This window comes from Artemia sp. Qi Xiang Cuo, chromosome 21 (genome assembly GCF_049724085.1).
Source record: "Artemia sp. Qi Xiang Cuo chromosome 21, ASM4972408v1, whole genome shotgun sequence".
Taxonomy (NCBI): domain Eukaryota; kingdom Metazoa; phylum Arthropoda; class Branchiopoda; order Anostraca; family Artemiidae; genus Artemia; species Artemia sp. Qi Xiang Cuo.
This window is the reverse complement of record NC_142814.1, coordinates 20801255-20824111: the sequence shown is the minus strand read 5'-3', so window position 1 is coordinate 20824111 and position 22857 is coordinate 20801255. Positions and strand designations below refer to the sequence as shown.

The 22857-nt window shown below is 37.0% G+C and overlaps 1 protein-coding gene across 1 annotated transcript in view; it reads right to left on the bottom strand.

Annotated features, from left to right (window-relative positions):
* LOC148939333 (uncharacterized) overlaps positions 1–5931 on the bottom strand; it is a 109534-nt gene extending 103603 nt beyond the window's left edge. Inside the window, exons 1-2 of the mRNA XM_089106849.1 lie at positions 5866–5931; positions 4058–4216 (exon numbers count right to left, since the gene is read on the bottom strand). Of these exons, the coding sequence (XP_088962975.1) occupies positions 4058–4216; positions 5866–5892 (186 nt within the window). The 5' untranslated portion in view covers positions 5893–5931. The remainder of the gene's footprint in view (positions 1–4057; positions 4217–5865) is intronic.
* Between the last annotated feature and the right edge of the window lie 16926 nt (positions 5932–22857).

The following is a 22857-nucleotide window of genomic DNA, read 5'->3' as shown; positions in this document are numbered from 1 at the left end:
CTAGTCCCCTTTTTAATAGTTGAAAGTGATTTAAGCGTAACTAACTCCCCTCTCACGCCCACCATTCCCCCAAACACATCCAATCAAAATTTTTAGATAGCCATTTTGTTCAAAATAGTAGAAACTTCTGGAAATTAGGTTTTGAGAATGACAACCCCCCAGCTCTCAGGGCAAGGATTGTAAGTCATTCGCTTGGAGCATAGTAGGTTTTGTTTGAAATTGTCACGTAGAAACTTAAAAAGCGCTCATTTGATCGGAAATTGAAAGGACTAGTGCCTTTTTCAATAGTTGAAAGTGATTGCAGAAAGACTAACAAGCCTCTCACGCCCACCATTTTCCCAGACATATCCAATAAAAATTTTGAGATAGCCATTTTGTTTAACGTAGTTGAAAGTTCTGGACATGAGGTCTTAGAGGATGACAACCACCCTCACAGCCTTTAGGGTAAGGGTTGTAATTTATGCTCTGGGGGCATATAAGGTGTTTATAGGAAGTGTTGTCATTAAAGATCAAAAAGGGCTCATTCGATTAAAAATCGAAAGGCCTAGTGCCCTTTTTAGTAGTCAAAAGTGATTGGAACGCTTGACATTTTTATTTTAAAGATCGATGAGGGTATAATGTATTATTTTTTTGTTGTAGTGGTTGTTCAGACCAGGGCATTTTGTATCGAAGGATTTGTCGTAGGAACTTCGAAAAGGGCTCATTCGATTGATAATAGAAAGGGCTGATGCCCTTTTCGATAGTCGCAAGTGATTGGGGGGAAACCAATCCCCCTCCCACACCCAACCTCCTATTTGACTTTATGTTTAAAAACCAAATGTTGCCCTAGGATTAAATCAGACTCACTGAGTTAATACTAATTCCCAATAAGGCTTCTCAGCAGTATCCCAAGAACGACTGAGGGAAGGCATTTTGTTAAAACTTTCGGGGCTGCTTCTGCTCTTAAAATTAACCAAATCAAAATAGCGTAAGTGTATCCAAGCTATCAAAGAAAAAAACAGATTTTTTTGCGAATGGTATCAAGTTTTAAATTTTAAGTCAACTAGAGGAGGTATGAAACTAAATTAAACCCTACTATTGATGTCCAGATATTTAAGAGGGTGTGAGCTGTTAAAAATTGCTGGAAATTTTTCACAGCATACAAATAGCAGGCCAAACTATAAATTCTTAAGAAAACGAAAAGATTTAAAGTATCATTTTCTTTTTCCCTGAAAAGACTATGTAAATAAAACAAATTGAAATTAATTTAGAAAACTTTTCCACAAAATATGTTTTTCAAATAAAAGTATAGAACATCATTAAACCAAAAATGAGAAAAAATATTATCAAATAGCCTACCAAGCGTGAAACTACCATGAATCGGCATCAATAAATAAATTAAACCCAAAACGAACAGAAATTACAATAAATAGCCGAGTCATTGAGGAAATGGCTTGTATGGTGGTGATGGTAATTCACTGATCTTTCAAGGAGGCGAACTTGTGCCCAAGGGCGCCCATAAGCTGAATTCCCGGGGGGGGGGCAAACTTCGTCTAATTGCTACTTTTAATGCTATATAATAGAAATCTCAGAACAAAAATATAAAAATAAGGCAGCATCATTCAGCCAGGGGGGGGGGCAAGAGCCCCCCCCTGTCCCCCCATATGGGCGCCCATGCTTGTGCCTCTATAAAGAGGCGACCCCCCACAATGTTAAGCGATTTCTGGTCCTAGCGGTCGCAGAGAAACAGCGGTAATCGCATTTTGTAGCCCAAGCTCAAACGAAGAAACGTGCAAAATTTCATCCCCCTCCAACTTTATCTTCATGGGTAAAAGTGGGCCGGAAGTTTCGACCCTCCGACCACAGCCCTCCTTTAACGTTGTCCGATTGGGTTAAAATTTAAAGGTTAAGCTTTCCTAGGGCCCGGAAGCTTATCCTCGAAATTTCAGCTCAATCCGATCTTTCCTTCCCTGTTTTCCAAAAACCAAATATAGCCACTTAAAGTTCAAAATTTTTTTTTCTTAGCCACGCCTACAGGCCACAGTTGGCAACTGATCTGGGTGAATGAGGACTCATTCGAAGCAGAATTCGACCTGTTAGGGCCTTTTGATATTTTCAGACCGAACAAATTATCCCCCGAATTTACATTTACGAAAAACCTCGTTTTCCTATAAGAGCCCGCTATAAGCGGGCTCTTATCGTTTTCATATAAGAGCCCGCGACAACGCGGGCTCGTTGTCCTCTAAGAGCCCGCAAGCTGTCAAATCAGCTAACAGTTAGTCTAGCAATCATAAGTAATAAACTGTACAAAACGTGCAGAAATTATTTGAAAAAAACTACGTTTTCAAAAGAGTTAAAGAGGCTGAGTTACAAGGTGGAACCTTAAAACATACAGGGATTAGGAGGCACAGTTGGGGGGCTGCCGCACACCAAACCCCCCGCTTTCGCAGCCTTTAAATAAAAAAAAAAGTTTTTTACACTGAAAGTAAGGAGCGACATTAAATCTTAAAACGAACAGAAATTATTCCGTATATGAAAGGGGATGTGCCCTCCTCAACGCCTCGATCTTTACGCTAAAGTTTTTATTGTTTAAAAAAAGAGTTGTGAGAAAGTCAAACTTTAGCGTAAAGAGCGAGGCGTTCACTCCTTCCCTGTTTTCCAAAAACCAAATATCAAGTTTTGTGGAAATTTGCTTGCGTCAAAAATAGATTCCATTTACTAAAAAACAATTACAATTGTGTCCCTTTAGTACAGCGGTTGATACTCCTGACTGTCAGGCGGAAGATCGGGGTTCGATTCACCGTCAGAGCAAATTTTTTATATACTGAATTTAAAGCCTCCTCAACGCCTCGCTCTTTACGCTAAAGTTTGACTTTCTCACAACTCTTTTTTTAAACAATAAAAACTTTAGCGTAAAGAGCGAGGCTTTGAGGAGGGCACAGCCCCTTTCATATACGGAATAATTTCTGTTCGTTTTAAGATTTAATGTCGCTCCTTACTTTCAGTTAAAAAATTTTTTATTTATTTAAAGGCTGCGAAAGCGGGGGGTTTGGGGGGCGGCAGCCCCCAACTGTGCCTCCTAATCCCTGTACGTTTTAAAGTTCAACCTTGTAACTCAGCCTCTTTAACTCTTTAGAAAACGTAGTTTTTTCAAATAATTCTATAAGAAACAGGGTTTATTTTCTATGTGCAGTTCACTATTTTATATCGTCAAAAACTATGCCAATTTTTCACCCCGTCAAAACTTAACTTTCCTCCTCCCATTATATTGACTAAATACTTACCCTCACCCATATAAAGCAGCCCAATAGAGCTTAATCCATTCTATATTTCACGATTTTCTTGTTATTAATTATACTGAAAATAATTGAACAGAAAAAAATCCCGATAAATATTTACTAGTTGCTATGGCACAAACAACGCGACATTTGGGGTAAAGCAATAAAGTAAAATAAAAAAAAATATCTGTCAAGGAGCTACTATTAACACAGTAAGAAGCAACAACCTATTTCACATGAAGCATTTCAAGTCTAGTCACGTGTTTACCAGCTACTAAATAAGTACAATCTTTTCATCTCCCTCAAAGCTTAATATCCCTCCTTACATTATATTGACTAAATACTTGCCCTCACCTCTCACCCATATAAAGCAGCAAAGTAGAGCTTAATCAGTTCTATAATTCACGATTTTTATGTTATTAATTACACTGAAAATAATTGAACAGAAAAAAAGCCCGATAAATATTCACTAGTTGCTATGCCACACACAGTTGCTACATTCACCAGTTGGTACACACACAACGCAACGTTTGGCTAATAGCAATAAAATACAATAATAAAATATCTGTCGAGGAGGTAGCATTAGTTCAGTAAGAAGCAATAACCTATTTCTCCTGAAGCATTTCATTATAGCTCCAGTCTCCTGTTTACCACCTACTAAACAAGTACCAAAAATCATGTAGCAAAGTAAGGTTTTTTCCATCCCTCCATCCGTTTCTTCAGGACCCCTACTCCTTTTTTCCTATGCTAAATTGTGAGCACATTATAAAGTTTAAAGCTATCTGATAAACGGGTATTACCATGGAATTTACAGGTATGTCAGTAGAAACTGTTCGGGGTGCGAAGGGGATCACACTATCCCTCCTCAAGTTCATGGTTCTGATTATGTCCGTGTCAGTGCTAACTGGGCCGGCATACATCTTTGACCGCTTTTGACTTGGTGTTTGAATGTCAGTGTCCTGGAAATAGAAATCAATTTCAGTTTTTTCTACCCACATGTTTACCAGCTACTAAATAAGTACCATTTTTCACCCACTCAAAACTTAATTCCCCTCCCAGTATTATATTGGCTATAACCAGACTGTTTTTCATACAAATCTAAGCCTTCGTGGATAATTTATTAGAAACAAAAGTGGCAGAACCCTCCATTGGGCGCTATCCCTTCAATTCCAGAATACCCACTCCCAAAAGATGACAATTACAGATCTTTTTCAATTATATATGGCACGGAAGGTAGTTGGTATCTGTTGAGTTAAAACTGAAACTGTTGCGAACAGTTGCGAAGGTTATTTTAGCCAGATAGCTTTATACCTGGATATCTGCTATGAAACTAGCGAAAAATATGCGCACATGTTTACCAGCTACTAAATAAGTATCATTTTTCAGCCCCTCAGAACTTAATTCCCCTCCCAGTCTTATATTGGCTATAATCAGACTCTTTTCCATACAAATTTAAGCCTTCGTGGATAATTCATTAGTAACGACAGCAGTAGAACCCTCCATTGGGCGCTGCCCCCTTTCAATTCCACAACACCCAATGCCAAAAGATGACAATTACAGATTTTTTTCAATTATATATGACACGGAAGATAATTGCTATCTGTTGAGTTAAAATAGAAATTGTTGCGAACAGTTGTGAATGCTATTTTAGCCAGATAGCTTTATACCTGGACATCTGCTATGAAACTAGTAAAAAATATGCGCACATGTTTACCAGCTACTAAATAAGAATAATTTTTCACCCCCTCAAAACTTAATTTCCCTCCCAGTCTTTTATTGGCTATAATCAGACTCTTTTTCATACAAATCTAAGCCTTCGTGGGTAATTCACTAGTAACGAGAGTAGTAGAACCCTCCAATGGGCGCTTCCCCCTTTCAATTCCACCGTACCCAATGCCAAAAGATGACAATTACAGATATTTTTAAATTATATATAACACAGAAGATAATTGCTATCTGTTGAGTTGAAATAGAAATTGTTGCGAACGCTATTTTAGCCAGTTAGCTTTATACCTGGACATCTGCTATGAAACTAGTGAAAAATATGCACACATGTTTACCAGCTACTAAATAAGTTCCATTTTTCACCCCCTCAAAACTGAATTCCCGTCCTAGTATTATATTGGCTATAACCAGAGTTTTTCATACAAATCTAAGCCTTCGTGAATAATCCATTAGTAACGAAAGTGGCAGAACACCCCATTGGGCGCTGTCCCCTTCAATTCCACAATACCCAATCCCAAAAGATGACAATTACAGATCTTTTTCAATTATATATGACACGGAAGATAATTGCTATCTTTGAGTTAAAATAGAAATTGTTGCGAACGCTATTTTAGCCATATAGCTTTATACCTGGACATCTGCGATGAAACTAGCAAAAAATATGCGATCCCTTGTCAATCCGAAAACTATTACAGGTAATTAAAAGACAGCTATAACGAAAAACCTTTGCTCACTGCTTAAAGGAAAGGCCAGATTTAAATATCATTAGATGCTAATTATAATCACCAAATCATGCCAAATCTGAAAGACATATTGGCAGATATCTACAGAAAAAAGATCACGCTTTTTTCTGATAATTCAAGAGAAATGTATATTTACTTACCATCGCAATTCTTTTGCAGTTCTCCATTAGAAAAACGAATGAATTTAATTGTAATAGGCTAATACAAGTTCCAATAATCAACTGATACAGAACGACCAATTTGTTCTATATTTATAGCAGGAAAAACACGAATATAAGCCCTCCAACTGTAAACCAGCATTTTTAGAATAAGACCTTCCTTTGAACATGTAATATAAGGAATTTTAATTTTAAATATTGAACCAGGAAAGAAAAAACATGTTATGATGATGGATGAACGAACTTGCTGAAGTATATATCGTCTAAACCAGTCTGATTTTATTACACAATCTTATCCATAGTTCCAAATAACGTGTTTGATCACTTTATAGGTCTATAATATAAAGAGATTGCTCGCTTTATACAATCTGTCCTGAAACTGTATTACACTATCACTACCTGCTATACATCTTTCATAATGACAAAAAACAAGCAAAGGTAAAAGAAGAAGTTTTTGTCCCACCGCCTGAACAATTAAAAGAAAAAAAGATGGTCGTCAATGCACTAATTTCTGGGTGGTGAAACAACGAGTTTGAACAAAAATATCTATAAGTTGCCTGAAAAGCACCCTGAGACGAAAATTCTGGCATCAACGGGTAAAATAACAAATCGTGATAGCAGTCTTCATGTTTAAGGAAGGGCCACAATTGAGCCTTGATTTTGATATAAGCTCACTTTCTTCCTATGAGGTTTTTTCCTAGTCTTGATATATGAAAATAATCAGTAAACTAACTTATCAAACGGATTTTTCTCTTCAAATCATTTCCATTTTGAGTTTTTGTCCACGATAAGGGCAATTTTAGTTTTTTAAATAATGTGTTAAGTTAAGCACCAATGATGATGCCTCACTGCATTAATTGCTCTTTAAACGCTTAAGAAATATTTGCTGTTTCATGTGACCGAACTTGAACCGCATAAAAAGTACATACAGTCTTAAGGAGAAAAACAAAAACTAATACAAAGCTATTGATCAGTGCTTATTTTTACGTGAAAGGCTATCTTAGGGCAGTTGGTATCATATTCTGGAGGTATGAGAAAGTACATGGTACCAAAATTTATATAATAATTTAATAGACGCTTGGACGAACGTGGATGAAATTAAGGTGTTTAGATCCCCTACCTGCCACTAAGATAAATACAGGACGCATCCGTGTTCCTGATTATATCACATTCTCCCTATTCTATCATTCTCCTGGTCTTTGGAAAACGTGTACCAAAATTTGTAGCCTAGTAATATGGAAATAGAAAGACAACTTACAATAATCTGGCTTTTAAAGAATATGTTAACAATAAATTTCCTTTGTATTAAGCATATCCCAGAGAGGAGAAAAATAGCACCCAAGATGACAATCCAAAGCGTAAAAGGTTCGAAGATTCCAAAAATAATAATCAGAGTGACTCATATCGAATATCGCCAAAATAGGTCCAATTTGCTCAAATCCAACTGCAAAAACAGCTTTTGATATGCTAAACTCAGATTCATGTCGTCCCGGTTCCCGAGATAAGCTGCAAAATAATTCGGTAGCAGTTGAAACACAGATGAGAAACTTATTTATTTTGAGAGAAGGATTTGTTTTCAATTTAGGATGTTTCTGGGATAACTAGACTTAAAAAAGGGAATTTTGAAAACAGCCGATAGTCATATTACGGCTGGAAGTACCAACAGTCTGTAACTGATAACTTAGTTAGGAGGAGGTTTTTCAGCCCAGAAAATAAACAAAACTCAGAAGGATTGTCCATTAACCAAAAACCAGTGCAAGACAAAATACCGTTTTAAAAATATTCCAACATGGACTTTTTCGTCAAAAATTTCTTAGGAATCCAAAAATATCCTATAAGTTATTATAAGGACTCCTATACAAATTATATGGAGAGTTCAAAAAGAGGTTTCCCTTCACCTATTCCCCTTTAAGAAAAGTGACGTCTAGCGGAATGAAGAAAGTTGATGCAACATAAATTGAACTTTCAGGTTTTCGTCTACATAATAGATAAGAGCACAGGAAGATGCTGTTCAAGTCTCTGTTCACATTTTCTTGGCCCTTCTGAACAGTAGATTCTTATGGACCAAAACTTCACTTCTTAAAAAACGCTTCATTTATATTTATAAGCGGAAATTTTCATTTTAAAAGATAGTAAAATGTACATACTAAAAATGACCGAACATTTTGGATCCTCGTTTGGACAGCTGGCAATGAAAACAAAAGAAGAAAAATTAGACTAAGAGGTCAAAAATACACGAAAACAACCGATGGTAAAACAAAAAGAAAAGAATATCGTAGCAGCAAAACTATACTCGTTGGTATAAACGTTTTAAAAAACTCCAGTCCGTAAATTTTGGGTGTCACGATTCAGCATAACGAATTGTTTTCAGTTCTCTTAATTGAGGGTTTCCCTGTCTACCAGCTGTAAAAGTTTAAGCCAAACAAGACAATAAAGAAATTTGTTGTCCCAGTTTCAAGTGCTATATATCAATAGAACCAAACTTGAATATGTTTTATCTTCACAGAGATATATTAAAATCCGTGTGCAGTTCCTCTAAATTTCAAGATAATCCGAGATACAAAAAATAGAAACCAATCTTACCTTGGTTTTCCGAATCTGTGTTCAGATTGTTCGGTCAGTTTAACCCCGAAGTAATATTTTTTTTTTGTAGCAACTTGGCCAGACTGTGGTAAATGTTAGTCAGTTCGTAAAAATAATTTATTCACCCTGTTTTGGGGTCAATGTCGAGTCCAATCATTATTCTTTGCACTTTTTTTTGGGAATTGGGATCCAGAACCAAGAAATTTCAAATATGATTTCCAAGCCAATATACAATATTTTAGCCCTTTTTAGCAGACCATATCCTAATCTAATTTCATTCGTAGCCTAGCGACCCTTGACCTAGTTGCTTAGCCTACTGCTGTAGTTTCATGTTATTTAAAAAATACCGTGCTAGAAGCTGTGGCATTTTTTGGGCTCTTGATTTGGAATAACCTTGTCCACAAAATATTTTTTATATATAAGGTTCCTCTTAGCTCTGGAACCTGAAGTTTCAAACTGGTCGGAGCTTAAGAGGTTTTTGGTTCGTTTTCAGCCCCCAAAAGCGCCATCCCCTTCAAAATAAAATATTTTATCATCTGAGCCGAGAAAACGATCCTTGAAATAAGCCAATCGGAAAATTTTGCTGGCCCTTTTTGGAACGCTAAACTCCTATTTAGGAACTTTGACCCTCAGCTTATTTCTTTTATACGAGCTTATTTCTTTTATCTATTTGTATCAAAATACCGTTTTCTAGAGTTTCGGTTACTATTGAGCTGGGTCGCTCCTTACTTACAGTTTGTTACCGCGAACTGTTTGACAATTAAAACCTCAAAAATGTAAGTCTTTGGCCGAGTAGACCCTAAGGTGAAAACAAGATATCGATAATTTCTTGGGCTAAGGGGACCACATTTTTTTTTCAGAAGGATATGGAAGAGGACTAAAGGCCCTAGAAATCTACAGAAGATCTTGTTATCCCTATTGAATTCGAACCTTGCAGCCGCAAGTCACCAGTCAAAGAGAAACTCGTATAAGGTTTCTCTTTGACTGGTGACTTGCGGCTGCAAGGTTCGAATTCAATAGGGATAACAAGATCTTCTATAGATTTCTAGGTCCTTTAGTCATCTTCCACATTCTTCTGAAAAAAAAAACATGTGGTCCCCTTAGCACAAGAAATGATCGAAATATTCTTTTTCACCTTTGGGTCTACTTGGCCAAAGACTTACATTTTTGAGTTTTTAGTTGTCAAACAGTTCGTGGTAACGAACTGTAAGTAAGGAGCGGCCCAGCTCAATAGTAACCGAAACTCTAGAAAACGGTATTTTGATACAAATAGATACACCAAAAGAATTGGATTTTAATGCTGATTTCAAATATATAAGTTTCATCAAGTTTAAACCTACCCATCAAAAGTTACGCGCCTGAGAAAATTTGGCTGATTTTCAAAAAAAGGGGGAAAGACCCCTTAAAATTGATAGAACCTTAATGAAAATCACACCATCATATTCTGCGTATCAGAGACTCTTACTGTAGAGGTTTCAAGCTCCTATCTACAAAAGTGTGGAATTTTGCATTTTTTGCCAGAAGAAAGATCACGGGTGCGTGTTTATTTGTTTTTTTTCCCAGGGGTGATCGTATCGACCCAGTAGTCCTAGAATATAGTGAGAGGGCTCATTGGAATGGAAATTAAAAGTTCTAGTGCCCTTTTTAAGTGACCTAAAAAAAATGGAGGGCAACTAGGCCCCCTCCCACGCTCATTTTTTTCCAAAGTCACCCGATCAAAATTTTGAGATAGCCATTTTGTTCAGCATGTTCGAAAGTATGTCTTTTAGGATGACTTAGTCCCCCAAAGTTCCCGGAGGGAGGGCTGAAAGTTATGAACTTTACCCAATGTTAGCATTTAGTATTGGTTATTGGGAAGTATACAGACGTTTTCAGGGGAGATTTTTCCTGGTAGTGGGGGGGGGGGGGGTCGGGAGTTATGGGAGAGGATCTTTCCATGAAGGAAGCTTTCATAGGGGAAGGGAAATTGCTATGAAGGGGACGCCGGACTTCCCAGCATTATTTAAAAAAAGATCAGAAATTCAATACAAAAAAACAAGTTTTTCAACTACAACAGCAGCAACATCAAATCTTTAAACGAACAGAAAATATTACATATATGATTGGGTTCACCCCTTAGTCAATACCTCGCTCTTTAAGCCAAAGATTTCTTAGTACTTTCATAAGAGCTATTTATTCTAATTAACTGCCTTTGTGATTAAGCGGTCATTTTTAAAGAATTGGAACAAAATTCGAATTTTCGCTTAAAGAGCAAGGTATTAACTAGGGGGCGAACCCGTTAATATACGTATTAAAAATATATGAATATAGAAGTTCGTTACGTAAGTTAATTCGTAAGTTACGTATATTTATTACTAATAAAAACGTTCGTAAATAAAATTAAACAAGTTTCGAGAAAGCCATTTAACCAAATAAAAGTAAATTAATATGCAAATTTTGTTTTAATAATCCATGTACGGTGAGCCAAGATCAAAACCTGCCTTTATTCAAAAACGTTCAAAAATTAAATAAAAAAGCAAGTTTTTTAACTGAAAGTAAGGAGCGACATTAAAACTTAAAACAAACAGAAATTATTCTGTATATGAAAGAGGCTGTCCCCTCCTCAACGCCTCGCTCTTTACGCTAAAGTTTGACTTTCTCACAACTCTAGGGGATAGCCCCTAGAGAGGAGAAACAGGGGACAGCCCCTGTACCCTGTCTTTCAGGGGACAGCCCCTGTACCCTGTCTTTCAGGGGACAGCCCCTGAAAGAGGAGGGGACAGCCTCTTTCATATACGGAATAATTTCTGTTCGTTTTAAGTTTTAATGTCGCTCCTTACTTTCAGTTAAAAAAACTTGTTTCTTTTATTTAATTCAGAAAAAAATTCCATCGGCCTTTAGGGCATGATATTTGAGGCGAACCAACATTTTTTTTTCAATTTTATTTATGAATAAAGCCAACCAGGAAAAAAAAATCTCGCTCCCGTTTTTTTGGCCCAAGTTGCCTGCCTAAATATTATTTTTGGCGCATAAGATCCCTTTTTTGAAAAGTTTACAGTTCACTCCCCCTCCACCGCTTTGAGGGCACCCAAAAATGTATTGAGATTTTCAATGACCCAAGCGTAAGTACAAATATTCTCCCCCCCCCCTTCGCCCTGCTCGTATATCTGTAGACCATCAAGGTCAGACGTTTCTGTCAATTAATGACGTAAAGCAGGAAATTATGATCTTAACTGTTTTTTTGTTGGCGGATGCTTAGATTATATTTACAGTTTATCCAAATTTGAACTAAGTTAGCCTACTTACTTCCGGTCACAAGAAAAAATTACTTCATTTAGCGAAATCATCTTGGAACATTGTCCGTTTAGTATGAGCAGTAAATAATTCTTCTTTCTGGCATTAGCAAACACTCGGTGATATTTCCTCAAACATGAAAAATGAAACAGATAAAATATACTTACAAATGATTGCTGAACTGAAGCATCTTTATCTCCTTGAGATAATGCAGGACATTATTTTCAACCTTCAAGGTAAAGCTCAACATAGATGTGACGCTTGTATCCTAAGTGTGTAGACAGAACATTCTTTTTTTGTCTAAATGATTATCTTAACTCTGCAGTCAATCACTAATCATTAGCTCAGACTAAGGTTTCAGTTTAGTGGCTAGGAATCATAGTAATAAAAGTAGGACCATTATATTTCTTATTTTATGCTCTTTCGAAATACCATGATCACTTTTCTGACAATGCACCCCTCCCCCCAATTGTACCAGATAGAGTGCTAGGATTATGTAAAATACTAAAAGAAACCCCACAGATAATGGCATTATTACTTTATAATATATAGGATGCTTCTATTAATCTTTTTTCTATTATTATCCACTTTTTAAAGTCATTTCTAATTATATTTTAATTCCAAAAATATTTTGATAAAATAAGTCAACCACAGGCAAAATAGAATACCATCGGATTCAAAATATAAAAACACGTTTGAACAAAAAACTCATCTCGAATCCAGTGGCGTGGAAAATTATTGGGGAGGGGGGCAAAGTTGGAGCCAATTTTCCCAAATTGAGTGGAAAAAAACTGAAAAAAAATCCATATTTTACCAGAAAGGCAAAGATACAATAAAGTAAATTGACCTGTTTCTCTGGATACTTTGATTATGCAGGCTTACACTGTAAAAAAAAAAAAAAAATTGATTTCCAACCAAATGTTTTGCTCGAATTCAAACCAGTCAAAAAAATCCAATTTTTCTGTTGGAATTGTGACTCGCTTATTGAATTCAAACAAGTCAAGAATAAAATCCAGTTTTTCTGTTGGAATACTGACTTGCCTATTGAATTCCAACAAATTATTAAAATTATTAAGATTTATGTACTTTTCAGGAGAAAAATAAGTGTAATTTTCGATGCAAACTGGTTATATTAATCGAAATTGATTTGGACTTCAACAGTAGATTGAAATTTCTTAAATGAGTCAAAAGTGATTGGAGAGCAACCAACCCCCCTCACGCTTCCACCATTTCCACAAATACATCTAATCAAAATTTTGAAATAGCCATTTTGTTCAACGTAGTTGAAAGTTCAGGAAGTTATTTCTTTGTGTATGACAAACCCCCCATACCCCTCAAAACAAGGGTTGTAAGCTATTCCCTGGGGGCAAGTAAGATTTTTATGGAAAGTATTGTCATAGAAACTTCAAAAAGAGCTTATTCAATTGGAAACTGAAATGGTTAGTTCATTTTTATTTTTATCACGCCACCACTGTTTCTCTAACCGCGTGTTTCTTAGCTCTTCATTTTCATTCTTGACTCGATCACATGCTCGGTGTCGCAAGACTTCTAACCGCATCTGTCTTTGCTCTTCATTTTCATTTTTGACACACTCTAATTGTTGTTTTTGCATATCTTCTAATCACCCGTGTGTTTACTCTTCATTTTAATTATTGACACGTTTTTGGATTTGATTAAATCAGACAATTTAGCAATGGCCTTTGCTTTAGCTGCCTGTATTGTTGTTGTCACAACTGATGTTTCATTTTTGACTCCCTCACATGCTCGGTGTCACATGTTTTCTGACTGCATCTGTCTTTGCTCTTCATTTTCAGTTTTGATACGCTCTAATAGTGGTTTATGCATATCTTCTAACCGTTCGTGTCTTTGTTCTTCATTTTCATTTTTGAATTGTTTTTGGATTTTGATTACTTCAGACAATTTAGCAATGGCCTTTGCTTTAGCTGCCCGCATTGGTGTTGTCGTAAATGATGGTCCAGGTTTTTTATTTTCATATCTTATCCCGTTTGGTAGTTAAGGTATTGGTTCCAAACAATCATCATTTATCGTAACTGCAACTGCAAAGTTTCATTTTTTTGGCCTTCCAAAAGACATTATATTATATAAATAACTGATGCGTTGGAAACTCAATAATCTTATTTACGCTATGCATGATATCATAAAAGAAACTGCTTATATGATGGCATATATGATGTCATAAGAAATGCTTATGTGATGTACTAACATAGTACATGACGTCATTTGCAAAAATCAAAAATTAAGGCTCTTAACAAATTTTCTCAGACTTCTGACCAATCCTATATGACCTGACCTATATACTTCAGACAATGCGGATTTTTCCGAAAAAGTATAGAACTATTTTCGAGAACACACATAAATGTTCACAGAAAGTTCAGGGTATCAGTTATAGTAGTATACGCCCCTGTAGAACTGACTGACGGAGATACTAGTGACTCAGATAAACTTTACTTACAGTTACAGGAGCAGATAGACAGGGGTCCAGGTAGAAATATGATGTTACTACTGGGAGATTTTAACGCCCAGGTTGGTAGAAATAGGGATAGATGGTATCCCAGCCTAGCTAAATATGGTGCAGGAAAAGAAAACAGCAATGGATATAGACTTTTGCAATTTTGTAGGTATAACAATCTAGTTATAACCAATACGGTGTTTGGTCATAAAATGGCTCATAAGTTAACATGGTATTCGAGTGATAGTAAGACAGCAAACCTTATTGATTATACTATAGTAAACCGAAGACTGGCAAGATCAATACAAGATACTAGGGTATACAGAAGTACAGTTATTGATGTTAAAAGTAAAGATCACCATCTACTAGTGTCAAAGGTTAATTTAAAGCTGAAATATCGGAAGGGTAACTACCTCCAGGGAAATAATGATGTTGGTAGACTCCAGGATGAGAATTTGAGAGAAACTTTCCAGGACCAGTTGAATACTAAACTTGAGAGTTTAAAATTTGATTATGCGGAAGATGGACGGAATAATTTTAGAAAAATAATTTGTGAAGTTGCTGAAAGTGTATTAGGGAAGAAAGCTAGAACTGCAGCTAATAATTATTAGTGAGAAATCTATATGTTTAATAGAAAGGAGAAAGGACTTGTACAAGAATTATCTGAGTGATAGATCATATGAAAATAAAAGAAATGTAAAGAAAGTGGACAAAGCATTAAAATATGAACTAAGGAGGTGCGAAGTTGAGGTCATTGATAAAATTGCCGAGGATCTGGAAGATGCAGCTAGACGGCATAATAGTAAAATATTGTACTGGCACGTTAACAAATTGAGAGGGAGTATTCAATCCAGACTTGACCCAGTTCAAGATAAGAATGGGGTCGCAATTAGCGATAAGGAAAAAACTAAAGAGAGATGGGGCGAATATTTTGGAATTTGCTTAACCGAGATAGAGTTGCAGCAAAAAATATAGAAGAAAATGAAAAAGTTGTGATACCTTGGATGTGAAGGAAGATTTGTTTTGTGAGGAGGAATTAGCAACAGTACTAAAAGGATTAGAGAATAATAAGGCCCATGGTGCTGATAGGGTGGTAAACGATTTTCTTAAATATGTTGGCTCTGAGGTTAGAAAAAAGCTACTGAAGATTATAAATATGATTTTTGAAAAAGGGGAAGTACCTAACGATTCTAGGAAATCTTAATTAAGCCACTTTATACAAAAGGTGATAAAAGGGAGTCTGGTAATTATCGAGGCAATAGTCTGGTCTCTGTAGGTAGTAAATCACTTAGTAATATGATACTTTTTAGACTGAGAGATGCCATAGACAAAGTCTTAAGAGAAGAGCAGTGCGGTTTTAGAAAAATGAGAGGATGTGTTGACCAAATTTTCACTCTTAGGCTAATAATTGAGAAGTGCTTGAGTTTTCAAACACCTTTGGTCCTCAGTTTTATATATTATGAGCAAGCGTTCGATTCTGTTGATCGAAGAGCTTTAGTAAAGGTTTTATCCTTGTATGGTAGACCAGGCAAATACATTAAAGTGATTTGTGCTATGTACGAGAATAACACTGCTGCGGTTAAGGTAGGAAATGAGGTTAGCAGCTGGTTTTGTATTAAAAGCAGGGTTGTGTTCTATTCCCCTTTCTATGGATTATTTTGATGGACTTTGTTTTGAGGAGCACAGGAAAGGCAATGGGAGACCACGGAATCAAATGGGGAGGAAAAAGTCTCCTGGACTTGGATTATACTGATGATTTGAGCATCCTAGATGAATGTGTAAGCAAAACGAAAGCAGTTTTAGAGGTTTTGTGAGTTTATGCTGCTAGAATTGGTTTGAAAATTAATGTTAGGAAGTCTAAGTTCCTAAGGCTAGGAATAAGTGAAGATGAAAAGGTGACGTTGGGTATTGAAAAGATTGGTCAGGTGGGCAGCTTCACTTACCTTGGCAGTATTATTAGTAAAGATGGCGGGAACAGTGAAGATGTTAAATATAGAATATCCAAGGCTCAGGGTCCGTTTATCTGGCTTCCCCCAGACCATTCAGCGTGTCCCCAGGTGGCGATAGGGGAACGCTCTACAGATATGTAGGGTACCTCTATAGGAGGCACGGACTAAGGGGGGACCTTGTCCCTGGGGGTCCATAATAGAATCTGGGGCACCCTCGCCCGGGGTTATAAATACAGGCGGAGGAGGAAGAAGGCCCCTCAAATGTACACTCAAAAGGGCCCACTGGTTTGTCCACAGGTCCCATGAGTTGCAAACCTTCTCCCAGTAATGGGTTAAATTGCATGGTGATGCAGAACACCATCGCGGGAGGATCCTCTATAGGACGACAACTGTGGCAGAGCGTAAGATCCAGATCTATGGACAACGGCCTCTGCAAAGGGCTGCCTCAACCTTTTCTGGGTACCTGCAAGACTGGGGACCTTGCGGTCAACTCTATTCGCACTTGAGGAGTGGCGCCCCTTGAGCAAATTATAGCCTAGTAAACGACGCAGCATTCGCACGGGATTATGACTAATGGACACTTCTTCTGGGATTGGTATGTTTTGATGGGTGTCTTTGGGCTGAAAAACCTCTTCCTAGCTGATTTATCTATTACGGGTTGCCTCCCCGTAGTAGCATAATATTTGTAGGCATGAATATAGAATGAGTCAGAGGTAATAGGCTGGAGATTGTCTGTGCAGTATTTCAACTCTTGTTGATAGAAGAGCATCGCCAAGTGCTGAAAACCATGTTGTGACCAAGATGGACCCAGGATTGCACAAAGCCTCCATTCATGGAGGTCCCAGGGACTTCCTGCTGTCCGGTTCTAAGCCGGCTTAAGCACTTTGGTGTAGACATGAGAATATATGTGGTCCCTGTCCTGCACTGGTATTCAGGATCATTGCTTTTCCTGAGGCCAAAATAATTTCAATGATTTAAAGAACATGAAAATTGGAACTTGGGATGTTACGAAATTAAAAAATGACTATCGTATCAACATTTTGACTGACGAATTCAGACGATGCAAACTGGACTTATTAGGAGTTTCAGACACTCATATCCCCCAGGTAAAAAGCCTGAAAGTAGGTTCCATTAAGTTGGTTGTCACCAGTGGGAAGGGTGGTGAAAATGAATAGAGAGTAGAGCTCATGATAAATAAGGAAGATGCTATGTCTTGTTTAGGCTGCTAAGGTAGTAATAATAGAATACTAACTGCTCATTTTATGACTAGAAAGTTCAGGGTATCGGTTATAGTAGTATACGCCCCTGTAAAACCGACTGACGGAAATACTAGTGACTCATATGAATTTTACTTACAGTTACAGGAGCAAATAGACAAGGTCCCAGGTAGAAATATGATGCTATTACTGGTAGATTTTAAATCCCAGGTTGGTAGAAATACGGATAGATGGTATCCCAGCTTAGGTAAATTTGGTGTAGGAAAAGAAAACAGTAATGGATACAGACTTTTGCAATTTGTAGGTATAACAATCTAGTTATAACCAATACTGTGTTTGGTCATAAAATGGCTCATAAGTTAATATGGTATTCACGTGATGGTAAGTCAGCAAACCTTATTGATTATGTTATAGTAAACCGAAGACTGGCAGGATCAATACAAGATACTAGGGTATATAGGAGTGCTGTTATTGATGTTAAAAGTAAAGATCACCATCTAGTAGTGTCAAGGGTTAGTTTGAAGCTGAAATATCGGAAGGGTAATTACCTCCCGGGAAGTTATGATGTTAGTAGACTCCAGGATGAGAATTTGAGAGAAACTTTCCAGGAACAGTTGAATACTAAACTTGAGGGTTTAAAATTTTATAATGTGGAAGATGGTTGTAATAATCTTAGAAAAATAATTTGTGAAGTTGCTGAAGGTGTATTTGGGAAGAAAGCTAGAACTGCAGCTAAGAATATTAGTGAAAAAGCTTTATGTTTAATAGAAAGGAGAAAGGATTTGTACAAGAATTATCTGAGTGATAGATCGCATGAAAACAAAAGAAATGTAAAGAAAGTGGAGAAAGCATTGAAATATGAGCTAAGGAGGTGTGAAGTGGAGGCCATGGATAAAATTGCCGAGGATTTAGAAGACGCAGCTAGACGGCATAATAGTAAAATATTGTACTGGCACGTTAACAAATTGAGAGGTAGTAGTCAATTCGGACTTGTCCCAGTTAAAGATAGGGATGGGGTGGCAATTAACGATAAGGAAAAAGCTAAAGCGAGATGGGCCGAAAATTTTGAGAACTTGCTTAACCGAGATAGAGTTGCAGGAGAAAATATAGAGGAAAATGAAAAAGTTTGTAATACCTTGGATGTGAAGGAAGATTTGTTTTGTGAGGAGGAATTAGCGACAGTACTAGAAAGATTAAAGAATAATAAGGCTCCAGGTGTTGCTAAGGTGGTAAATGAGTTTCTTAAATATGGTGGGTCTGTGGTTAGAAATCAGTTATTGAAGATTAAGAATATTATTTTTGAAAAAGGGGAAGTACCTAATGATTTTAGGAAAACCTTAATTAAGCCACTTTATAAGAAAGGTGATAAAAGTGAGTGTGGTAATTATCGAGGCATTAGTCTGGTCTCTGTAGGTAGCAAATTGCTTAGTAATATGATACTTTTTAGACTGAGAGATGCCGTAGACAAAGTTTTAAGAGAAGAGCTGTGCGGTTTTAGAAAAGGTAGAGGATGTGTTGACCAAATTTTAACTCTTAGGCTAATAATTGAGAATTGCCTAGGTTTTCAAACACCTTTGGTCCTCAGTTTTATAGATTATGAGCAAGCGTTCGATTCAGTTGATAGAGGAGCTTTAGTAAAGGTCTTATCCTTGTATGGTATACAAGACAAATACATTAGAGTGGTTAGTGCTAAGTACGAGAATAACACTGCTGCGATTAAGGTTGGAAATAGCAACTTGTTTCGTATTAAATCAGGAGTTAAGCAGAGTTTTTGTTCTATCCCCCTTTATATGGATTATTTTGATGGACTTTATTTTAAGAAGCACAGGAAAGGCAATGGGAGACCACGGAATCAAATGGGGAGGAAAAAGTATCCTGGACTTAGATTATGCTGATGATTTAAGCATCCTAGATGAAAGTGTGAGCAAAATGAATGAAGTTTTAGAGGTTTTGCGAGTTCAGGGTGCTAGAATTAGTTGGAAAATTAATGTAAAGAATACTAATTCACTAAGGCTAGGAACAAGTGAAGATGAAAAGGTGACTTCGGGAAATGAAAAAATTGATCAGGGGTATAACTTCACTTACCTTGGTCATGTTATTAGTAAAGAAGGTGGGAGCAGCGAAGATGTTAAAAATAGAATAGCAAAGGCTCAGGGTGTTTTTCACAGTTAAAAAAAGTCTGGAAGAATAGGAAGATAAGTCTGCAAACCAAGATTAGAATCTTAGAAGCTACAGTGATGACAGTGGTCAAATATGGCTCTGAAGCATGGACGCTCCGAAAAGGGGATGAAGATTTGCTAGATGTTTTCCAGAGAAATTGCTTAAGGATTGTTCTGGGTACCCGGCTGACTGACCGTATTTCAAACAATAGGCTATACGAAAAACGTGATTCAATACCGCTTTCTAGGTCTATAATGAAAGAAAGGTTGATGTGGTTAGGGCATGTTGTGCGGATGAAGGATGACAGATTGCCGAAGATTGTTCTCTTCGGTCAACTATCTTGGGCTAAACGGAAAGCAGGTCGTCCCCGTTTGTGGTGGGAGGACGTCATAAAGAAAGATTTGAAGGAAATGGGAACTTCGTGGGCGGGTGTGAAAAGGGAGGCTTTGAATATATTGGGGTGGAGGAGGAGCGTGTGTAGCTGTGTTGGCCTCAGGCGGCTTGGTGCTGCGATGAGTTGTTAGTAGTAGTAGTAAGACTCAGGGTGTTTTTCCACAGTTAAAAAAGTCTGGAAGGTTAGGAAGATAGTTCTGCAAACCAAGATTAGAATATTAGAAACTGAAGTGATGACAGTGATCAAATATGGTTCTGAAGCATGGACGCTCCGAAAAGCAGATGAAGATTTGCTAGAAGTTTTCCAGAAAAATTGCTTAAGGATTGTTCCGGGTACCCGGATGACTGATCGTATTTCAAACAATAGGCTATACGAAAAATCTGGTTCAATATCGCTCTCTAGGGCTATAATGAAAGAAAGGTTGAGGTGGCTAGGGCACGTTTTGCAGATGAAGGATGACAGATTGCCGAAGATTTTTCTTTACGGCCAACCGTCTAGGGCTAAACGGAAAGCAGGTCGTCCCCGTCTGGGGTGGGAGGACGTCATAAACAAAGATTTAAAGGAAATGGGAACTTCGTGGGCGGGTGTAAAAAGTGAGGCTTTGAACAGTTTGGGGTGGAGGAGGAGGAGCGTGCATGGCTGTGTTGGCCTCAGCATATATATATATATATATATATATATATATATATATATATATATATATATATATATATATATATATATATATATATATATATCTTTTTGTGTGACAAAAGCCCGGCTTGTCACACATTTTATGCAGAAAAAGCACTTTTCGGGCTCTCTTCGTCACACGTTGAAAACATCGTCGGTTGTCAACCCTGTCTCTGCACGATAGATTGTGCACATGCTCTCTGAATAATTGATTACTCATTTGTCGTCAGTTACTTTTAGCATATATACTTAGCTTAGCATATATACTTTTAGCTTATGTATTTCGAGAGTCAACCATTTTTATATCTTGGAATTAAAAGGACCTATTGGGGTGAAACTTCCATCGAAGCTAGCCCTTCAGGAAAATATTACTATTTCAGTTCTGAACATCATTTTATTTTTCCAGGAGTGAAAATTCCCCTCCTCAACATTTTTTTTTTATATCTTAAAATTGGAAGGACCTAATGTTATGAAACTATCAAACAAGCTAACCCTTAAGGCAAATATCGCTCATCTTCAATTCTGAATATCGTGTTTGGTTTTTACAATCGGAGCGTGTTTATCCCCCTCCCCCCGTCACATGGGGTTTAACTGTTATGAAAAGTCACCACACTAATATCCAAGGATCGATTGGAGTTATCGTGTCGAAACTTTCTGAGAAATAGCGGGGATTAAATTTTGAATTTCATTCCGGGGATTGAATTTTGAATCCGTAGATTTTTTGAAATTGAACCTTCTTAGGACAGCAAAGAACAATATTTAAACCTAAAGAATGAATAAATAAAGCCTCCGAGAGGTTTCCGAATCGAACCCTTGAGACAAATCTCATTTATTTTCGATTCTTAACGTTTTTAGTTCTCCTTCCAAAATTTCCCGTCCCCCTAAAAAATTGCACTTCCAAAATTTTTTTTTTTTTAAATTAAAAACTTTCTGGTTTGTAGATCAAACTTTAAATTTTATTAGGAACTTTTTTACAGCATGGGCTACAATAAAAAATTATTTTTAAAAATGCCAAATTATTTATCATTTCAGGGAGAGCGGTAGTCATCAAACCACCAAGACTTTTCTAATGAAGTTTAATATGCTAAAAATGTAAGAATATTTTTTCTAGTAGCCATATTTTTTGGACCATATAATTCAGCAATTACTTGAACATAAGCTGGTAATATCCCCTTTCTCTGTTGAATCAGCCTGAAACAGGTGTTTTAGACTTTTAGTGCACCTGCGTGGACGCTTAGGCACTAGAGATAGGAAATTTGGTATGAAATGATAGAATTATGCAGCAGATGTTGTCGGTAGTGATCCCACACGTAGCAGATTTGGTTAGAAGCATGGGGATATTTATCATTTTTTTGTTGGAAGAATGGAGAAAATGTAATTTCGATATAAGCCAAGGTCTGTGGATCTTCCATGGGTTTGCCTAACTTTAACCATGACTGTAAATGACGCTGCTGGATAACTTTGAGGAGTCGTACCCCTCGGAGAAATGTAACCTAGTAAAGGATATAGTAGCATACTAGATCCTGACTGAGAAATAGTTCTTCTGGGTTTTGTTTGCTTTGATTTGTTTTTTGGGCATAAATACATCGTCTTAGATACATTATCTATTATAGGCTGTCTCCTTATTGTAGTATAATATTTGTAGGCATTCATATATAATAGGTCGAAGGTCACAGGCTTGATATTGCTTGTAAAAGACAGCAACTCTTGTTGATAGAAGATCACTGCCAAGCGTGGAAACCATGTAATGACCAAGATGGGCCTAGGGTTCCAAAAAATCTCCATTCAACTGGAGGTTACAGGGACTTCTTGCTGTCAGGCTCTGTACCGGTTTAAATGCTTCTTGTATACTTGAGAAGATGCATTAGTCCCTGACCTGCACAAGTGTAACCCATTACTTTTCCTGATGCCATAACAATTTTAATGAATTAACTAATGTGAAAATTGCAATTTGGAGCATTACAACGTTAAAAAGCAACTATCTTACTGACATTTTGGCAGATAAATTCAGACGTTTTGACCTGGACTTGCTAGGATTTTCAAAACTAATTTTACGACTAAAAACATGAGGCATCAGTAAATTTAGTATCTGGCCCTGTAGAACCGACCGATGGAGATATACTAGCCATAATTTGCTTTTCACTCTACCGCAGAAGTAGTCCATGGATAATTTCCATAAATTTATTGCGTCGCATCCATGAGCAAAATGAAAGAAGGAGCAAACAGAAAAAAATAATAATAAAACATTATTATTTC